The sequence below is a fragment of the Mustelus asterias genome, chromosome 22, assembly GCF_964213995.1.
Source record: "Mustelus asterias chromosome 22, sMusAst1.hap1.1, whole genome shotgun sequence".
NCBI classification, from domain to species: domain Eukaryota; kingdom Metazoa; phylum Chordata; class Chondrichthyes; order Carcharhiniformes; family Triakidae; genus Mustelus; species Mustelus asterias.
The window spans coordinates 56,001,836-56,019,508 of NC_135822.1; the positions used below are offsets into that span (position 1 = coordinate 56,001,836).

Here is a 17,673-nt window from a genome sequence, read left to right on the forward strand (position 1 = left end):
TTACCTACAGTACCTGGAGTACTGTGTACAGTTTTGGTCTCCTTACTTGAGAAAGGACATATTAGCACTGGAGTGGGATGCAGAGGAGATTCACTAGGTTGATTCCGGAGTTGAGAGGGTTGGCTTATGAGGAGAGACTGAGTAGACTGCGACTATACTCATTGGAATTCAGAAGAATGAGGGGAGATCTTACAGAAACATATAAGATTATGAAAGGAAAAGTTAAAATAGAAGCAAGGAAGTTGTTTCCACTGGCGGGTGAAACTAGAACTAGGGGGCATGGCCTCAAAATAAGGGGGAGCAGATTTAGGACTGAGTTGAGGAGGAACTTCTTCACACAAAGGGTTGTGAATCTGAGGAATTCCCTGCCCAGTTGAGGCTACCTCAGTGAATGTTTTTAAGGCAAAGATAGATAGATTTTTGAACAGTAAAGGAATTAAGGGTTATGGTGAGCGGGTGGGTAAGTGGAGCTGAGTCCATGAAAAGATCAGCCATGATCTTATTGAATGGCGGAGCGGGCTCGAGGGGCCAGATGGCCTACTCCTGCTCCTAGTTCTTATCTTTACTCTATCAATCCCTTTTAGTATTTTACATACCTCGATCAGATCCCCTCTCGTCCTTCTAAACTCCAGCGAGTACAAGCCCAAACTTTAATCTCTCCTCGTACGTCAACCCTTTCATCCCCGGAATCAATCTGGTGAAGCTCCTCTGAACTGCCTCCAATGCCGCAACACCCTTCCTCAGATGAGGAGACCAAAACTGGACACAATACTCCAGATGTGGTCTCACCAACACCCGATACAATTGCAACAACGCTTCAGACCTGAAGCATGCAGGTGCGGCAGGCGGTAAAGAAGGCAAATGGTATGTTGGCCTTCATTGCGAGAGGTTTCGAGCACAGGAGCAGGGATGTGTTGTTCCAATTATACAGGGCCTTGGCGAGGCCACACCTGGAGTATTGTGTGCCGTTTTGGTCTCCTTTTCTGAGGAAGGATGTTCTTGCTCTCGAGGGAGTGCAGCGAAGGTTTACCAGGCTGATTCCGGGGATGGCGGGACTGATGTATGAGGAGAGATTGACTAGGTTAGGATTGTTTTCATTGGAGTTCAGACGAATGAGGGGGGATCTCATAGAGACTTATAAAATTCTAACAGGACTAGACAGGGTAGATGCAGGGAGGATGTTCCCGATGGTGGGGGAGTCCAGAACCAGGGGTCACAGTCTGAGGATTCGGGGTAGACCATTTAGGACGGAGGTGAGGAGACATTTCTTCACCCAAAGAGTGGTGAGTCTGTGGAATTCATTACCACAGGAAGTAGTTGATGCCAAAACATTGAATGTATTCAAGAGGCGGCTGGATAGAGCACTTGGGGCGAATGGGATCAAAGGTTATGGGGAGAAAGCAGGATTAGGCTATTGAGTTGGACGATCAGCCATGATGGTGATGAATGGTGGAGCAGGCTCGAAGGGCCGAATGGCCTCCTCCTGCCCCTATCTTCTATGTTTCTCTACTTTTATACTCCAGTCCCTTTGCAATAAATGCCAACATCCCAATGGCCTTTTTTATGATGTGCTGCACCTGTGTATCGACTTTCTGTGATTCATGGACAAAGACACCCAGATCCCTCTGCACTGACGCATCTTGAATCTGCTTCCCATTCAGGGAACAATTTGCCTTTCTATTTTTTCTGCCAAAATGGACAACCTCACACTTATCCACATCAAACTCCATCTGCCAAATTTTGGCCCATTCTCCTAGCCTATCAATATCCATCTGTAAACTCTTGATCCCCTCTTCACTGCCTGCTTTCCCACCTGTTTTAATATACTTTGCATGTCCTCTCTCTGTCTCTATGATGGTACCAACCATGGCAGAGCAACCTACTTGATCCAATTCCCTCCACCACCGACGCTCAGTAACAGCAGTGTGGACCATCTACAAGATGCACTGCAGCAACTCATCCTTAGACAGCACCTTCCAGACGCACGACCTCTACCATCTAGAAGGACAAGGGCAGCAGATACATGGGGAACATCACCACCTGCAAGTTCCCCTCCGAGCCACTCACCATCCTGACTTGGAAATATATCGGCTGTTCCTTCACTGTCGCTGGGTCAAAATCCTGGAATGCCCTTCCTAGCAGCCCTGTAGGTATTAGAGGCGTAAGCTCTTATCATTGGGTGAGGTGCTGTACTTAACCCAGTCTCAGTCAAGTTTAAAAAGGTGCAGGGGTGGGTGTGGGGAGGGGGAGGGGAGTGGGGACCCCCATTCCAGGTTCTGTTCCTTCAGCGTCTCAGTCGCTTGTCCTGTCCATGATGTGGAGATGCCGGCGTTGGACTGGGGTGGGCACAGTAAGAAGTCTCACAACACCATGTTAAAGTCCAACAGGTTTATTTGGAATCATGAGCTTTCGAAGACTCACCTGGCGAAGGAGCAGCGCTCCAAAAGCTCGTGATTCCAAATAAACCTGTTGGACTTTAACCTGGTGTTGTGAGACTTCTTGTCCTGTCCTGCAGAGAAAACAAGTGTTGAAACAGCGAGGGTTGGCTTGTCTCACAACTTTCTCTCGCCGACTGCCCAGTGACCCAAATATGGTGATGGCCAGTGTATTCCAGTTACACTTGACTAGATCATGGCTGCGAATTCCTCTCAGTCAGGGTCCACGTTGTCCAAGTGATCACATCCGATGGTTTGTCTTCACCTCCCGTTGAGTGCCTGAGTTATTGCCTTGACGCTTCGCTAAAGGGATAGGAGATGGCCACTCTTTCAAGGATTTCAGATGCCTGGTGCAACTCTGCAGACAGATGTTGCCTATTTTAATTGTTCTGCAACACAAGGTACAGTGATGCAGATGTACAGCCATCTTTGACTCCAAGTCACTAGAAGGTTTTCTTTTTAAAAATCAATTAGGAGTTCCGGCAAGTCACCACTCTTCTACAGATGCACCATAGAAAGCATCCATTCCGGATGTATCACAGCTTGGTAGGGCTCCTGCTCTGCCCAAGACCGCAAGAAACTACAAAGGGTTGTGAATGTAGCCCAATCCATCACGCAAACCAGCCTCCCATCCATTGACTCTGTCTACACTTCCCGCTGCCTCGGGAAAAGCAGCCAGCATAATCAAGGACCCCACGCACCCCAGACATTCTCTCTTCCACCTTCTTCCGTCAGGAAAAAGATACAAAAGTCTGAGGTCACGTCCCAACCGACTCAAGAACAGCTTCTTCCCTGCTGCCGTCAGACTTTTGAACGGATCAACCTCATATTAAGTTGATCTTTCTCTACACCCTAGCTATGACTGTAACTCTACATTCTGCACTCTCTCCTTTCCTTCTCCCCATGTACTCTATGAATGGTATGCTTTGTTTAGAGCGCAGGAAACAATACTTTTTACTGTATCCCAGTACATGTGACAATAATAAATCAAAAATATTAAGTTGATCTTTCTCTACACCCTAGCTATGACTGTAACACTGCATTCTGCACCCTCTCCTTTCCTTCTCCACTATGTACTCTATGAATGGTATGCGTTGTCTGTAAAGTGCGCAAGAAACAATGCTTTTTACTGTATCCCAATATGTGGCAATAATAAATCAAATCAAATATTAAGTTGATCTTTCGCTGCACCCGAGCTATGAATATAACCCCACTGTTATAGTCATAGCTAGGATGTAGCGAGAGATCAACTGCAGCCTCTCCTTTCCTTCTCTATGAACGGTATGCTTTGTATAGCGCACAAGAAAGGATACTTTTCACTGTATGCTAATATATGTGACAATAAATCAAATCAAATCCTTACCTTTTCCCCTACATACTCTATGAACAGTATGCCTTGTTTGTATAGTGCGCAAGAAATACTTTTCACTACAGCCCAATACATTTTTAAAATTCATTCGTGGGACATGGGTGTCGCTGGCTGGGCCAGCATTTATTGCCCATCCCTAGTTGCCTGAAGGCAGTTGAGAGTCAACCACATTGCTGTGGCTCTGGAGTCACATGTAACCATGATGTGGAGATGCCGGCGTTGGACTGGGGTAAACACAGTAAGAAGTTTAACAACACCAGGTTAAAGTCCAACAGGTTTATTTGGTAGCAAAAGCTTGTGTGGCTTTTGCTCCCAAATAAACCTGTTGGACTTTAACCTGGCCACATGTAGGCCAGACCGGGTAAGGACGGCAGATTTCCTTCCCTAAAGGACATTAGTGACCCAGTTGGGTTTGTCCAACAATCGACAATGGGTCATCAGTGGATTCTTAAATTCCAGATTATTTTGTATTGAATTCAAATTCCACCATCTGCCGTGGCGGGATTCGAACCCGGGTCCCCAGAACATTAGTTGAGTGTCTGGATTAATCGTCGAGCGATAATACCATCGTCTCCCCATGTGACAATAATAAATCAAATCAAATCAAATGAAAAAAAGTGAAGGCAAAAGTCATTATTTTTGTGAATAATTTGGTTTCAAAAGAGGCGAGAAAGTTTGTTGGGGATGAAAACTCTGAACAGGGAGATGAATAACACACCTTAGAAGGAGCAGTTCTTAGTTTTCGAAAAATGTGCGCACTTAATGGACTCCCATGCTGGATTTGAAAGGGGGACATCCACAAGTGAAGTCTTAAGGTTACGCAGTAGGGGACCTGTTTAATGTGTTAATCTGTAATGGTTGAATAGGTTATCGCCTGCTCAAGAGAAGGATGGTGCTGACACACGCATCCGTGTCCCCACTTCGCGGCACAGTGGGACACTGTTGTCTCTAAGTCTGAGCACTTTGGGATCACAAAGCATTCCCCTGAGCTTGATTAAGTAGCCAGAAATCTGTTAGTTTTGACTTCAATGGCTGAATAATTACAATGCGGAGGGGATTATGGATTTGGTTTAATCCTCTGGACGATCCCCCCCCCCCCCCCGCTATTGGTCTCTTCATGGCTGTGTTGAATATAAGCAGCGGCTGAAACGCGAACTGAGCACTGGGCTCCAAGTGTCAACCAAGCAAGGTAAGGATATTCTTCCTCTTGGCGCATCTCTTTAATCCTTCCCTCTGGTTCCCTGGGCTATCGGTGCCAGCTCCCGACTATATCTCCTGAAGGTTCCTGTTCCAGGATGCTGAGTGCAACATGTCTGGTTTAAGCCAGGCAAAGGGTATGAGGGTAGCACAGTGGATGCTGTCTGCATCAGAAGGTCATCTCGGATTGCAACGGGATCTTGATCAATTGGGCCAGTGGGCTGACGAATGGCAGATGGAGTTTAATTTAGATAAATGCGAGGTGATGCATTTTGGTCGATTGAACCAGGGCAGGACTTACTCAGTTAATGGTAGGGCGTTGGGGAGAGTTACAGAACAAAGAGACCCAGGGGTAAAGGTTCATAACTCCTTGAAAGTGGAGTCACAGGTGGACAGAGTGGGGAAGAAGGCATTCGGCATGCTTGGTTTCATTGGTCAGAATACTGAATACAGGAGTTGGGACGTCTTGTTGAAGTTGTACAAGACATTGGTAAGGCCACACTTGGAATACTGTGTACAGTTCTGGTCACCCTATTATAGAAAGGATATTATTAAACTAGAAAGAGTGCAGAAGAGATTTACTAGGATGCTACCGGGATTTGATGGTTTGAGTTATAAGGAGAGGCTGGATAGAGTGCGTCTTTTTTCTCTGGAGTGTAGGAGGCTGAGGGGTGATCTTATAGAGGTCTATAAAATAATGAGGGGCACAGATCAGCTAGATAGTCAATATCTTTTCCCAAAGGTAGAGGAGTCTAAAACTAGAGGGCATAGGTTTAAGGTGAGAGGGGAGAGATACAAAAGGGTTCAGAGGGGCAATTTTTTCACACAGAGGGTGGTGAGTGTCTGGAACGAGCTGCCAGAGGCAGTAGTAGAGGTGGGTACAATTTTGTCTTTTAAAAAGCATTTAGATAATTACATGGGTAAGATGGGTATAGAGGGATATGGGCCAAATGCGGGCAATTGGGACTAGCTTAGTCGTTTAAAAAAAAGGGGCGGCATGGACAAGTTGGGCTGAAGGGCCTGTTTCCATGCTGTAAACCTCTATGACTATGGCATGGACTTTAGTAAGACTTTCGACAAGGCCCCTCATGGTGGGCCCATCCAGAAGATTAAGGTGCACGGGATCCACAATGACATGGCTGTTTGGATTCAGAATTGGCTTGCCCGCAGAAGGCAGAGGGAGATGGTGGAAGGGCGTTTTGCTGGCTGGAACTCTATGACCAGCGGTGCTCCACAGGGATCCGTGCTGGGACCTCTGCTGTTTGTAATATATATATAAATGTCTTGGATGAAAACGTAGATGGGTGGGTTAGTAAGTTTGCAGGTAGGTGGAGTTGTGGATAGTGTAGAAGGTTGTCAAAGGATACAGCGGGATTATAGATCAGTTGCAGATATGCGGAGAAATGGCAGATGGAGTTTAATCGGGGCAAGTGTGAGGTGCGACACTTTGGGAGATCAATTATTAAGGGTAAGTATACAGTTAGTGGCAGGACCTTGGACAGCATTGATATACAGAGGGATCTTGGGGTTCATAGAAACATAGAAGATAGGAGCAGGAGGAGGCCATTCGGCCCTTCGAGCCTGCTCCGCCATTCATCACAATCATGGCTGATCGTCCAACTCAATAGCCTAATCCTGCTTTCCCCCCATAACCTTTGATCCCGTTCGCCCCAAGTGCTATATCCAGCCGCCTCTTGAATACATTCAACATTTTGGCATCAACTACTTCCTGTGGTAATGAATTCCACAGGCTCACCACTCTTTGGGTGAAGAAATGTCTCCTCATCTCCGTCCTAAATGATCTACCCCGAATCCTCAGACTGTGACCCCTGGTTCTGGACACCCCCACCATCGGGAACATCCTCCCTGCATCTACCCTGTCTAGTCCTGTTAGAATTTTATAAGTCTCTATGAGATTCCCCCTCATTCGTCTGAACTCCAGCAAAAACAACCCACAAGTCCATAGTTTCCTGAAAGTGACCACACAAGTGGATAGGGTGGTAAAGAAGGCGGATGGCACACTTGCCTTTATTGGTCGGGGCACTGAGTACGAGAGTCAGGATGTCACGTTGCAGCTTTATAAAACTTTGGCTAGGCCGCACTTTAGAGAATTGCGTTCAATTCTGGTCGCCACATTACAGGAAGGATGTGGAGGCTTTGGAGAGGGTGCAGAAGCGGTTTACCAGGATGCTGCCTGGATTAGAGGGTGTGAGTTATTCGGAGAGGCTGGACAAACTAGGGTTGTTTTCTCTGGAGCGGCGGAGGCTGAGGGGAGACCGGATAGAAGTCTATAAAACTATGAGAGGCAGAGATAGGGTCGACAGAATCTTTTTTCCCAGAGTGGAAATGTCTAATACTCGGGGGCGGGCACTTAAAAGGTGAGAGGGGAAAGTTCAAAGGAGATGTGAGGGGTAAGTTTTTACACGGAGAGTGGTGGGTGTCTGGAACGCGTTGCCAGGGGTGGTGGTGGAGGCAGATACGATAGAGAGGGGTTTAAGGGGCTTTTAGATAAGCACATGAATATGCAAAGGGATATGGAACAAGGGCAGGGAGAAGGGATTAGTTTAATTTGGTGTCAAGTTGGGCACAACATTGTGGGGCGAAGGGCCTGCTCCTGTGCTGTACTGTTCTATGTAAATCCACAATGAATAGTGAATTTAGACAGTAACCTGAGGGAGAGGTATCCTTTTGAGTGTTAATTGTATGTGAATTGTAGACTAGGCACTCACTTAAGCTCCTGTCAATAGCAGCGGGCTGGAGCTCTAAGCTTTTGGGTTCGGAGGTACTTGCTTGTAATGCGTAGCTCCGTAAATAGATAGGTGTGGCTCTGGTTTCCAATCTGTATTGTCACTCACTTGCTGCTATCCCAGCCTACGGAGATCCCGGACGTTTGGGATTAGGAAAAAGGCATCAAACGACAGAGCCATTGGTAAGGAATGCTACACTCAAACGGAACGCTCCCACAAGTGAGGGATGGAGGTACGTACAAGTAGAACTGAGATGTGAGTGTCGGGAACTGGAATTTTAATATTTCCGTTTGTTTCTAATATTGCTGTCCTATTCTCACATACTGGACAGCTAAATCTTGTGGGGATGTAACTGCTTTAACTGGATCAGAGACAGAAAGGCCTCATAAAGTTCAAACTCAATAAGAAGGGCATGTTTTAGTTTATTTATTAGTGTCGCAAGTCGGCTTATATGAAGTTACTGTGAAAATCCCCTAGTCGCCACACTCCGACTCCTGTTCGGGTACACTGAGGGAGAATTTAGCATCTAACCAGCACGTCTTTCGGACTGTGGGAGGAAACCGGAGCACCCGGAGGAAACCCACGCAGACACGGGGAGACTCCACGCAGACAGTGACCCAAGGCCGGGAATCGAACCTGGGTCCCTGGCGCTGTCAGGAGGCAGTGCTAACCACTGTGCCACCGTGCCGCACCCATGAAGGCACCTGGTTTGACATGGTGATGAACAGGGGGAGCCAGGAGGACTTAAATGAGGATTTACAGAAAGCAAAAAGAAGTAGGGTGGCATGGTGGAACAGTGGTTGGCACTGCTGCCTCACAGCGCCAGGGACCTGGGTTCGATTCCCGGCTTGGGTCACTGTCTGTGTGGAGTCTGCACATTCTCCTCGTGTCTGCGTGGGTTTCCTCCGGGTGCTCCAGTTTCCTCCCACAGTCCAAAGATGTGTGGGTTAGGTGGATTGGCCATGCTAAATTGACACTTAGTGTCAGTGAGATTAGCAGGATGAATGTGTGGGGTTACGGGAATAGGGCCTGGGTGGGATTGTGGTCGGTGCAGACTCAATGGGCTGAATGGCCTCATTCTGTACTATAGGGATTCTATGATTCTAACCACATTGGCTCTGGAGTCACATGTAGGCCAGACCAGGTAAGGACGGCAGATTTCCTTCCCGAAAGAGAACCGGATGGGTTTCTCCGACAATCGACAATGGTTTCATGGTCATCAGTAGATTCTTAATTCCAGATGTTTTTTATTGAATTCAAATTCCACCATCTGCTGTGGCGGGATTCGAACCCGGGGTCCCCAGAACATTAGTTGAGTTTCTGGATTAATAGCCTGAGCGATAATACCACGAGGCCATCGCCTCACCCTCTAAGTGTCTTCAGGAAAGAGATGGTGAATGTGTTAGATTTTAATGGCATCGAGGGTATGGGACAATAGCGGGAAGATGGCCAAAGATCGGCCACGATTGTAGTGAATGGTGAAACAGGCTCAAACGGCCGAATGGCCTCCTGGTTTCACTGTTTAAAGGATTCCAGTGGGGTTAGTTAAAACCGTGCTTTTAAAAGTTTAAATCTTCTTTATTTAGTCATGTCACACGTGGGCTTACATTAACACCGCAATGAAGTTACTGTGAAAATCCCCCAGTCGCCACACTCCGGCGCCTGTTCACGGAATCATAGAATCCCTACAGTGCAGAAGGAGGCCATTTGGCCCATCAAATCTGCACTTACCACAATCCCACCCAGGCCCTATCCCCATAACCCCATGCATTTACCCTAGCCAGTCCCCCCTGATACTCGGGCCAATTTAGCATGGCCAATCCACCTAATCTGCACATCTTTGGACACTAAGGGCCAATTTAGCATGGCCAATCCACCTAACCTGCACATCTTTGGGCACTAAGGGGCAATTTAGCATGGCCAATCCACCTAATCTACATATCTTTGGACACTAAGGGGCAATTTAGCATGGCCAATCCACCTAACCCGCACATCTTTGGAGTGTGGGAGGAAACCGGAGCACCCGGAGGAAACCCACGCAGACATGGGGAGAATGTGCAAACTCCACACAAATTGTTTCCTCCAGTTTTCAGACAACATTCATTCTTATTTCTACAATTTACTCACAATAATTTATCACTCTCTCCGCCCCGACTTATTTTTCCAAATTTAATAATAAGTAAGTGTGCGTCTTTCTATTTGCAGCTAGCATCACACTCGCTATCCCAGAATGCCAGCTACGATGAGATCACTTGTCTACCTCGCCCTGGGGTTCGCCATCTTTGTCAACCTACTGTCCGCACAGCATTGGTCCTTTGACCTCCGACCTGGCGGGAAGAGAGCTGGGGGCGATCTTCTGGAACCGCTACAGGACGTAGGTGCCTCGATTCTGTCTTTTCCCAGGTTTTAACTTGCTTCCTCCCAGACGGAATCCTACACGCACATGCGCGCACACATAGACACATGAACACGCACTTGTACCAGCAGAGGGAGTCTGCAAGGAAGAACTAAAGGATGTCCCATGTATTTACAGCATGTTCTGATTTGAAATGTCTCTGGTTGAATATCAGACTGACTCTGCCCCGGCTCAAACTAATCACCAAACATTCTGGCATCGTCACGACCACCTTTGCCACCCCGAAGGTTTGAAAACAGTGTAGCCTGAAGCAGCAAGGGTATGGGGAAAGAATGGGGGAGTGTTGCGCTGTGATAGAGGATCGGCCATGATCGTAATGAATGGTGGAGCAGGCTCAAGGGGACTCCTCCCACTCCTATTTCTATCTTTCAAACATGTTGAATCAGCCAGTTACCACGTGGAGAATGGGAACGCGAGTCATATCCAACTTAATCTCTCCTCATACGACAGACCTGCCATCCCAGGTAAACCTTCACTGCACTCCCTCTATAGCAAGGACATCCTTCCTCAGATAAGGAGACCAAAACTGCACACAATACTCCAGGTGTGGCCTCACCAACACCCTGTACAATTGCAGCAAAACATCCCTATCCCTATACTCAAATCCTCTCGCTATGAGGCAGCAGCTCAGTGGCACAGTGGTTAGCACGGCTGCCTCACAGCGCCAGGGACCCGGGTTCGATTCTGGCCTCGGGTCACTGTCTGTGTGGAGTCTGCACGTTCTCCCCGTGTCTGCGTGGGTTTCCTCCGGGTGCTCCGGTTTCCTCCCATAGTCCAAAGGTGTGCGGGTTAGGTGGATTGGCCATGCTAAATTGCCCCTCAGTGTCCAAAGATGTGCAGGTTAGGTGGATTGGCCATGCTAAATTGCCCCTCAGTGTCCAAAGATGTGCAGGTTAGGTGGATTGGCCATGCTAAATTGCCCCTTAGTGTCCAAAGATGTGCAGGTTAGGTGGATTGGCCATGCTAAATTGCCCCTTAGTGTCAGGGGGATTCACAGGGTAAATATCCTGATCCCCCCTTCCCCCCCATATCCCTCGATCCCTTTAGCCCCAAGAGCGAAATCTAATTTCTTCTTGAAATCACACAACGTTTTGGCCTCAACTACTTTCTGTGGGAGTGAATTCCACACATTCACCATCCTCTGGGTGAAGAAATTTCTCCTCACCTCAGTCCTAAAAGGTTTACCCCTTATCCTCAAACTATGACCCCTAGTTCTGGACTCCCCCCACCATCGGGAACATTCTTTCTGAATCTACCCTGTCTAACCCTGTTAGAATTTTATAAGTTTCTATGAGATTCCCCTCTCACTCTTCTAAACTCCAGTGAATATAATCCTAACCGACTTAGTCTCTCCTCACATGACAGACCTGCCATCCCAGGAATCAGCCTGGTAAACCTTCGCTGTACTCCCTCTATAGCAAGGACATCCTTCCTCAGATAAGGACACCAACCTGCACACAATACTCCAGGTGTGGCCTCACCAACGCCCTGTACAATTGCAGTAAAACATCTCTATCCCGATACTCAAATCCTCTCGCTATGAGGCCAACATACCATTTGCCTTCTTTACTGCCTGCTGTACCTGCGCGCTTACTTTCAGCGACTGATGCACGAGGACTCCAAGGTCTTGCTGAGTATCCACCTCTCTCAATTTACACCCATTCAAATAATAATCTGTCTTCCTATTATTGCTACCAAAGTGGATAACCTCACATTTATCCACATTATGCTGCATCTGCCATGCACATACCCACACACTCAGCCTGTCCGAATCACACTGAAGCATCTCTGCATCCTCCTCACAGCTCACCCTCCCACCCAACTTTGTACGCATCTCGATGCCTCATAGAGGTCAAGTCGGAAACAAATGACAACAGGGGGCCAAAAAGCACTTTGAATGGAGTAGAAATAGTTTAAGTTTATTTATCAGTGTCACAAGTAGGCTTACATTAACACTGCAATGAAGTTACTGTGAAAATCCCCCAGTCGCCACACTCCAGCGCCTGTTCGGGTTACACTGAGGGAGAATTTAGCACCAAACCAGCACGTCTTTCAGACTGTGGGAGGAAACCGGAGCACCCGGAGGAAACCCACGCAGACACGGGGAGAATGTGCAAACTCCACACAGACAGTGACCCGAGCCGGGAATCGAACCGGGTCCCTGGAGCTGTGAGGCAGCAGCGCTAACCACTGTGCCACCTCCATCATATCTCCCCGCAGCCTGCTTTTGTTCCCAGAATGCCCCTCCCCACCGGCCTATCTAACAAGCAGAGAATTTGAAGCCAGGGTCTCGATATGAATGTGCTTTTTGAAGGAATTAATATTTCATTACCCTTCCTTATTCCAGGCTGCCATGGATGCGGATGAGTTGATGAACAACCAAATGGTGGAATTTCCTCCTCCCGATTATTTGGGAAACACTCTGGTAAGCGAGGGAGTATTGTGCCCCTTCTGAATGTGTTCCCCTAAACCTTGGCTTGTTAGCTTTGATAGTTCCTTTCTCCACTCCCGATCTGTTCATTCATCCCCGGTGGCTAGATGTCCCCATGTCCATCAGACCATAAGATATAGGAGCAGAATTAGGCCACTCGGCCCATCGAGTCTGCTCCGCCATTCAATCATGGATGATATGCTCCTCATCCCCATTCTCCCGCCTTTTCCCCGTAACCCTTGATTCCCTTATTGATCAAGAATCTATCTATCTCTGTCTTAAAGACACTCAATGACCCGGCCTCCTCTGTGGCAATGAGTTCCACAGATTCACCAAACCCTTTGGCTGGAGAAATTCCTCCTCATCTCAGTGTTAAAGGCGCGTCCCTTCACTCTGAGGTTTTGCCCTCGAGTTCTAGTCTCTCCCACTAGTGGAAACATCTTCTCCACGTCCACTCAATCTCGGTCTTCGTATTTCTGTAAACCTTTCCTCCGAAGCGGTACCGAAGATTATTCATTCCCGGGACATGGGCATCGCTGGCTGGGCCAGCATTTATTGCCCATCCCTCGTTGCCCGAGGGCAGTTGAGAGTCAACCACATTGCTGAGGCTCTGGAGTCACATGTAGGCCAGACCGGGTAAGGACGGCAGATTTCCTTCACTAAAGGACATTAGTGAACCAGATGGGTTTTTCCGACAATGGTTTCATGGTCATCAGTAGATTCTTAATTCCAGATTTTTTTTATTGAGTTCAAATTCCACCATCTGCCGCGGTGGGATTCGAACCCGGGTCCCCAGAACATTAGCTGAATTTCTGGGTTAATAGTCTAGTGATATTACATAAGAACATAAGAAATAGGAGCAGGAGTAGGCCATCTAGCCCCTCGAGCCTGCCCCGCCATTCAATAAGATCATGGCTGAGCTGAAGTGAATCAGTTCCACTTACCTGCCTGCTCCCCATAACCCCTAATTCCCTTATCGATCAGAAATCCATCTATCCGTGATTTAAACATGTTCAACGAGGTAGCCTCCACCACTTCAATGGGCAGAGAATTCCAGAGATTCACTACCCTCTGAGAGAAGAAGTTCCCCCTCAACTCTGTTCTGAACTGGCCCCCACTTATTTTGAGGCTGTGCCCTCTAGTTCTAGTTTCCTTTCTAAGTGGAAAGAATCTCTCTACCTCTACCCTATCCAGCCCCTTCATTATCTTATAGGTCTCTATAAGATCACCCCTCAGCCTTCTAAACTCCAACGAGTACAGACCCAATTTGCTCAATCTCTCCTCATAAGCTACACCCCCTCATCTCCGATATCAACCTGGTGATTAATTACCACTTGGCATGGTGGCACGACCCGGGTTCGATTCCCAACTTGGGTCACTGTCTGTGTGGAGTTTGCACATTCTCCCCCGTGTCTGCGTGGGTTTCCTCCGGGTGCTCCGGTTTCCTCCCACACTCCAAAGATGTGCGGATTAGGTGGATTGGCCATGATAAATTGCCCTTTAGTGTCAGGGGAACTAGATAGGGTAAATGTATGGGGATAGGGGCTGGGTGGGATTGTGGTCGGTGCAGACTCGATGGGCCGAATGGCCTCCTTTTGCACTGTAGGGATTCTATGATTCTAACAAGGACCCCAGAACATTAGGTGAGTTTCTGGATTAATAGTTGAGCGATAATACCACTGGGCCATTACTTCCCAGGCAATGATACAGACTCAAGCGTTAACACCCTTAGATGAGGACACTAAAAGTGTACATGATTGCCTCCAGGTGAGGTCTCACCAAGGCTGTATACAATTGCAGCAAGGTTTTCTCACTCTGCGTACACAGATCCCTTTGCGATGACGGCCAACATACTACTTGCCTTCCCAATTGCTTGCGTGAACTGGCTTGTTAGCCTTTAATGACAGCAACATTACTCACGACAGCCTTGGCTAAAAAGGGCGATGGCCTAGCGATATTACCGCGAGACTATTAATCCAGAATCTCAGCTAATGTTCTGGGGCCCTGGTTTCGAATCCCGCCACGGCAGGTGGTGAAATTTGAATTCATAGAATCCCTACAGTGCAGAAGGAGGCCATTCGGCCCATCGAGTCTGCACCGACCACAATCCCACCCAGCCCCTATCCCCATACATTTACCCTAGCTAGTCCCCCTGACACTAAGGCTCAATTTTGCAAGGCCAATCCACCTAACCCGCACATCTTTGGAGTGTGGGAGGAAACCGGAGCACCCGGAGGAAACCCACGCAGACACGGGGAGAATGTGCAGACTCCGCACAGATATTGACCCAAGCCGGGAATCGACCCCGGGTCCCTGGCGCTGTGAGGCAGCAGTGCCAACCACCGTGCCGCCCTAAATATCTGGAATTGAGAATCTACTGATGACCATTGTTGGAAAAACCCATCTGGTTCACTAATGTCCTTTAGGGAAGGAAATCTGCCGTCCTTACCTGGTCTGGCCTACATGTGACTCCAGAGCCACAGCAATGTGGTTGACTCTCAACTGCCCTCCGAAAATGGCTGGGCGAGACACTCAGCTGTCGAGACGGCAACTCACCACCGCCTTCTCAAGGGCAACTAGGGATGGGCAATAAATGCTGGCCAGCCAGCGACGCCCATGTCCCACAAATGAATGAAAGAAAGCTTGCGGTTGGTAGTGAGCTATTTAAACGTCTCTGTGCCAACGCTGTTTGACTTTTCCGCTTTCCAGGCAAAGTTTACGCCCAGGAGAAAGAAGTTTTAGAGTGGGACTGACTCCGAGGGACATTCCTAGAATTGGGAATGACAGCTTCAACCTGTTCTATCGACGGCAGATGTTATACCATCAGTCCTGAATCGAATCTGTTAAATTAATAGTTCCTTCGATGTTGAGTGCAAATAAAGTCTCTAAACTCTTTGGGCCAAAGTGCGTCTTAATCATTATTCATTCATACAATGGGTGGAATTTTCCTGTCCCGCCAGGAATTGTAGTGGGCAGGACATGGACCGTGCAAAGGTCCGTTGTCCTAGGGTGGGAATCTCCGGCCTTGGGGGGCAAGCGTGGCCGGAAAATCCTGCCCTTTGTGTCTCTTCGGGAAGAGTCTTTCCTGAGGAAATGTTGGTTCAACTGGCTGGGAGCCCAACCACGTCGGAGAACCACCTTTGCATTTCCCTTCGATTCGCCCAAATATTCCCCGGGGGCAATCAGACCATATCTACCCGAGCCACTTAAGGAGAGGTCTTCAACTGACGGAACGCTTGGCCAAGGCAGAGGGAGGGAATTCCAGAGCTAGAGGGGGATGATGGGGGAATGGCAGCTGAAAGCATGGCCGCCAATGGTGGAGCGATGATGCAGATGTTCCGCTGCAGTTGTGTAGGCCGTTGGCGAGGCCTCACCTGGAGTGAGAGAGGTGGATACTCAGCGAGACCTTGGTGTCCTCGTGCATCAGTCGCTGAAAGAAAGCGCGCAGGTACAGCAGGCAGTAAAGAAGGCAAATGGTATGTTGGCCTTCATAGCGAGGGGATTTGAGTATCGGGATAGGGATGTTTTGCTGCAATTGTGTAGGGTGTTGGTGAGGCCACACCTGGAGTATTGTGTGCAGTTTTGGTGTCCTTATCTGAGGAAGGATGTCCTTGCTATAGAGGGAGCGCAGCGAAGGTTTACCAGGCTGATTCCTGGGATGGCAGGTCTGTCATATGTGGAGAGACTAAGTGGGTTAGGATTATATTCACTGGAGCTTAGAAGAGTGAGAGGGGATCTCATAGAAACTTATAAATTCTAACAGGGTTAGACAGGGTAGATTCAGAAAGAATGTTCCCGATGGTGGGGGGAGTCCAGAACTAGGGGTCATAGTTTGAGGATAAGGGGTAAACCTTTTAGAACTGAGGTGAGGAGAAATGTCTTCACCCAGAGGGTGGTGAATGTGTGGAATTCACTCCCACAGAAAGTAGTTGAGGCCAAAACATTGTGAGATTTCAAGAGGGAATTAGATATCGCTCTTGAACAAAGAACAATACAGCACAGGAACAGGCCCTTCGGCCCTCCAAGCCCGCACCGACCATGCTGCCCGACTGAACTAAAACCCCCTACCCTTCCGGGGACCGTATCCCTCTATTCCCATCCTATTCATGTATTTGTCCAGACGCCCCTTAAAACTCACTATCGTATCCGCTTCCACTACCTCCCCCGGCAGCGAGTTCCAGGCACCCACCACCCTCTGTGTAAAAAAACTTGCCTCATACATCTCCTTTAAGGCTAAAGGAATCAAGGGATATGGGGGAGGGAATCAGGATATTGAATTTGATGATCCGCCAATGAGTGGCGGAGTGGGCTCAAAGCTCGAATGGCCTACTCCTGCTTCGAGGTTCGATGATAAAAATCGAGGGGAGCAGTTAGGCCTGCCCAATAGGCCGGATTTGGAGGAGTTCAGAGAACTCGGAAAGGCCGGGGGGATGGAAGAGAGAGATGGTGTGGGATTTGAAAAGGATGGGAATCTGAAGTATCTTGGCGTCAATAGACTGGCAGCCAAGTGTCAGCTAGCTGGCCGCTATTGTGTACTGATCGAGTAGTCAGTTCCCAACTCCCTCACCCCCTGGAAACAAAACGCATTTCCGAAAGATTCCAGGCCCGTTGTCAGGGTAACTTTTGTCACGCTGTCATCTGAGCTTTTAATTGCCTCAACCTATGTCAACAGTTGGCATTCCTGCTCGGTCAATTGTTTCAATATTTATGTTCTATCCTTCTTTTTTTAAAAAGTTTTTAAAGATATAACATCCAAAACAATGCTTAGAATTAAAGAAAATGATCGAGAAAAGTGATTTTTAAAAAATAAATCATAATAACAGGATCGCTGATTTGGGCTTTTAATATCTTTGTTAGAAACGAGAAGCAGGAGGAGGCCATTCGGCCCTTCGAGCCTGCTCCACCATTCATTTTGATCATTCATAGAATCATAGAAACCCTAAAGTGCAGAAGGAGGCCATTCAGCCCATCGAGTCTGCACCGACCACAATCCCACCCAGGCCCTACCCCACATATTTTACCTGCTAATCCCTCTAACCATCTCTGGACTCTAAGGGGCAATTTTTAACCTGGCCAAT

At 48.0% G+C, this 17,673-nt stretch overlaps 1 protein-coding gene across 1 annotated transcript; it reads left to right on the top strand.

Annotated features, from left to right (window-relative positions):
* Positions 1-9,959: 9,959 nt before the first annotated feature.
* LOC144510079 (progonadoliberin-1-like) lies at positions 9,960-15,496 on the top strand. The gene is made up of 3 exons (XM_078239317.1): positions 9,960-10,122; positions 12,512-12,589; positions 15,305-15,496. Exons 1-3 carry the CDS (start codon positions 9,979-9,981, stop codon positions 15,335-15,337), a joined length of 255 nt encoding a protein of 84 aa, XP_078095443.1. The 5' UTR covers positions 9,960-9,978; the 3' UTR covers positions 15,338-15,496.
* The last annotated feature ends 2,177 nt before the right edge of the window (positions 15,497-17,673 follow it).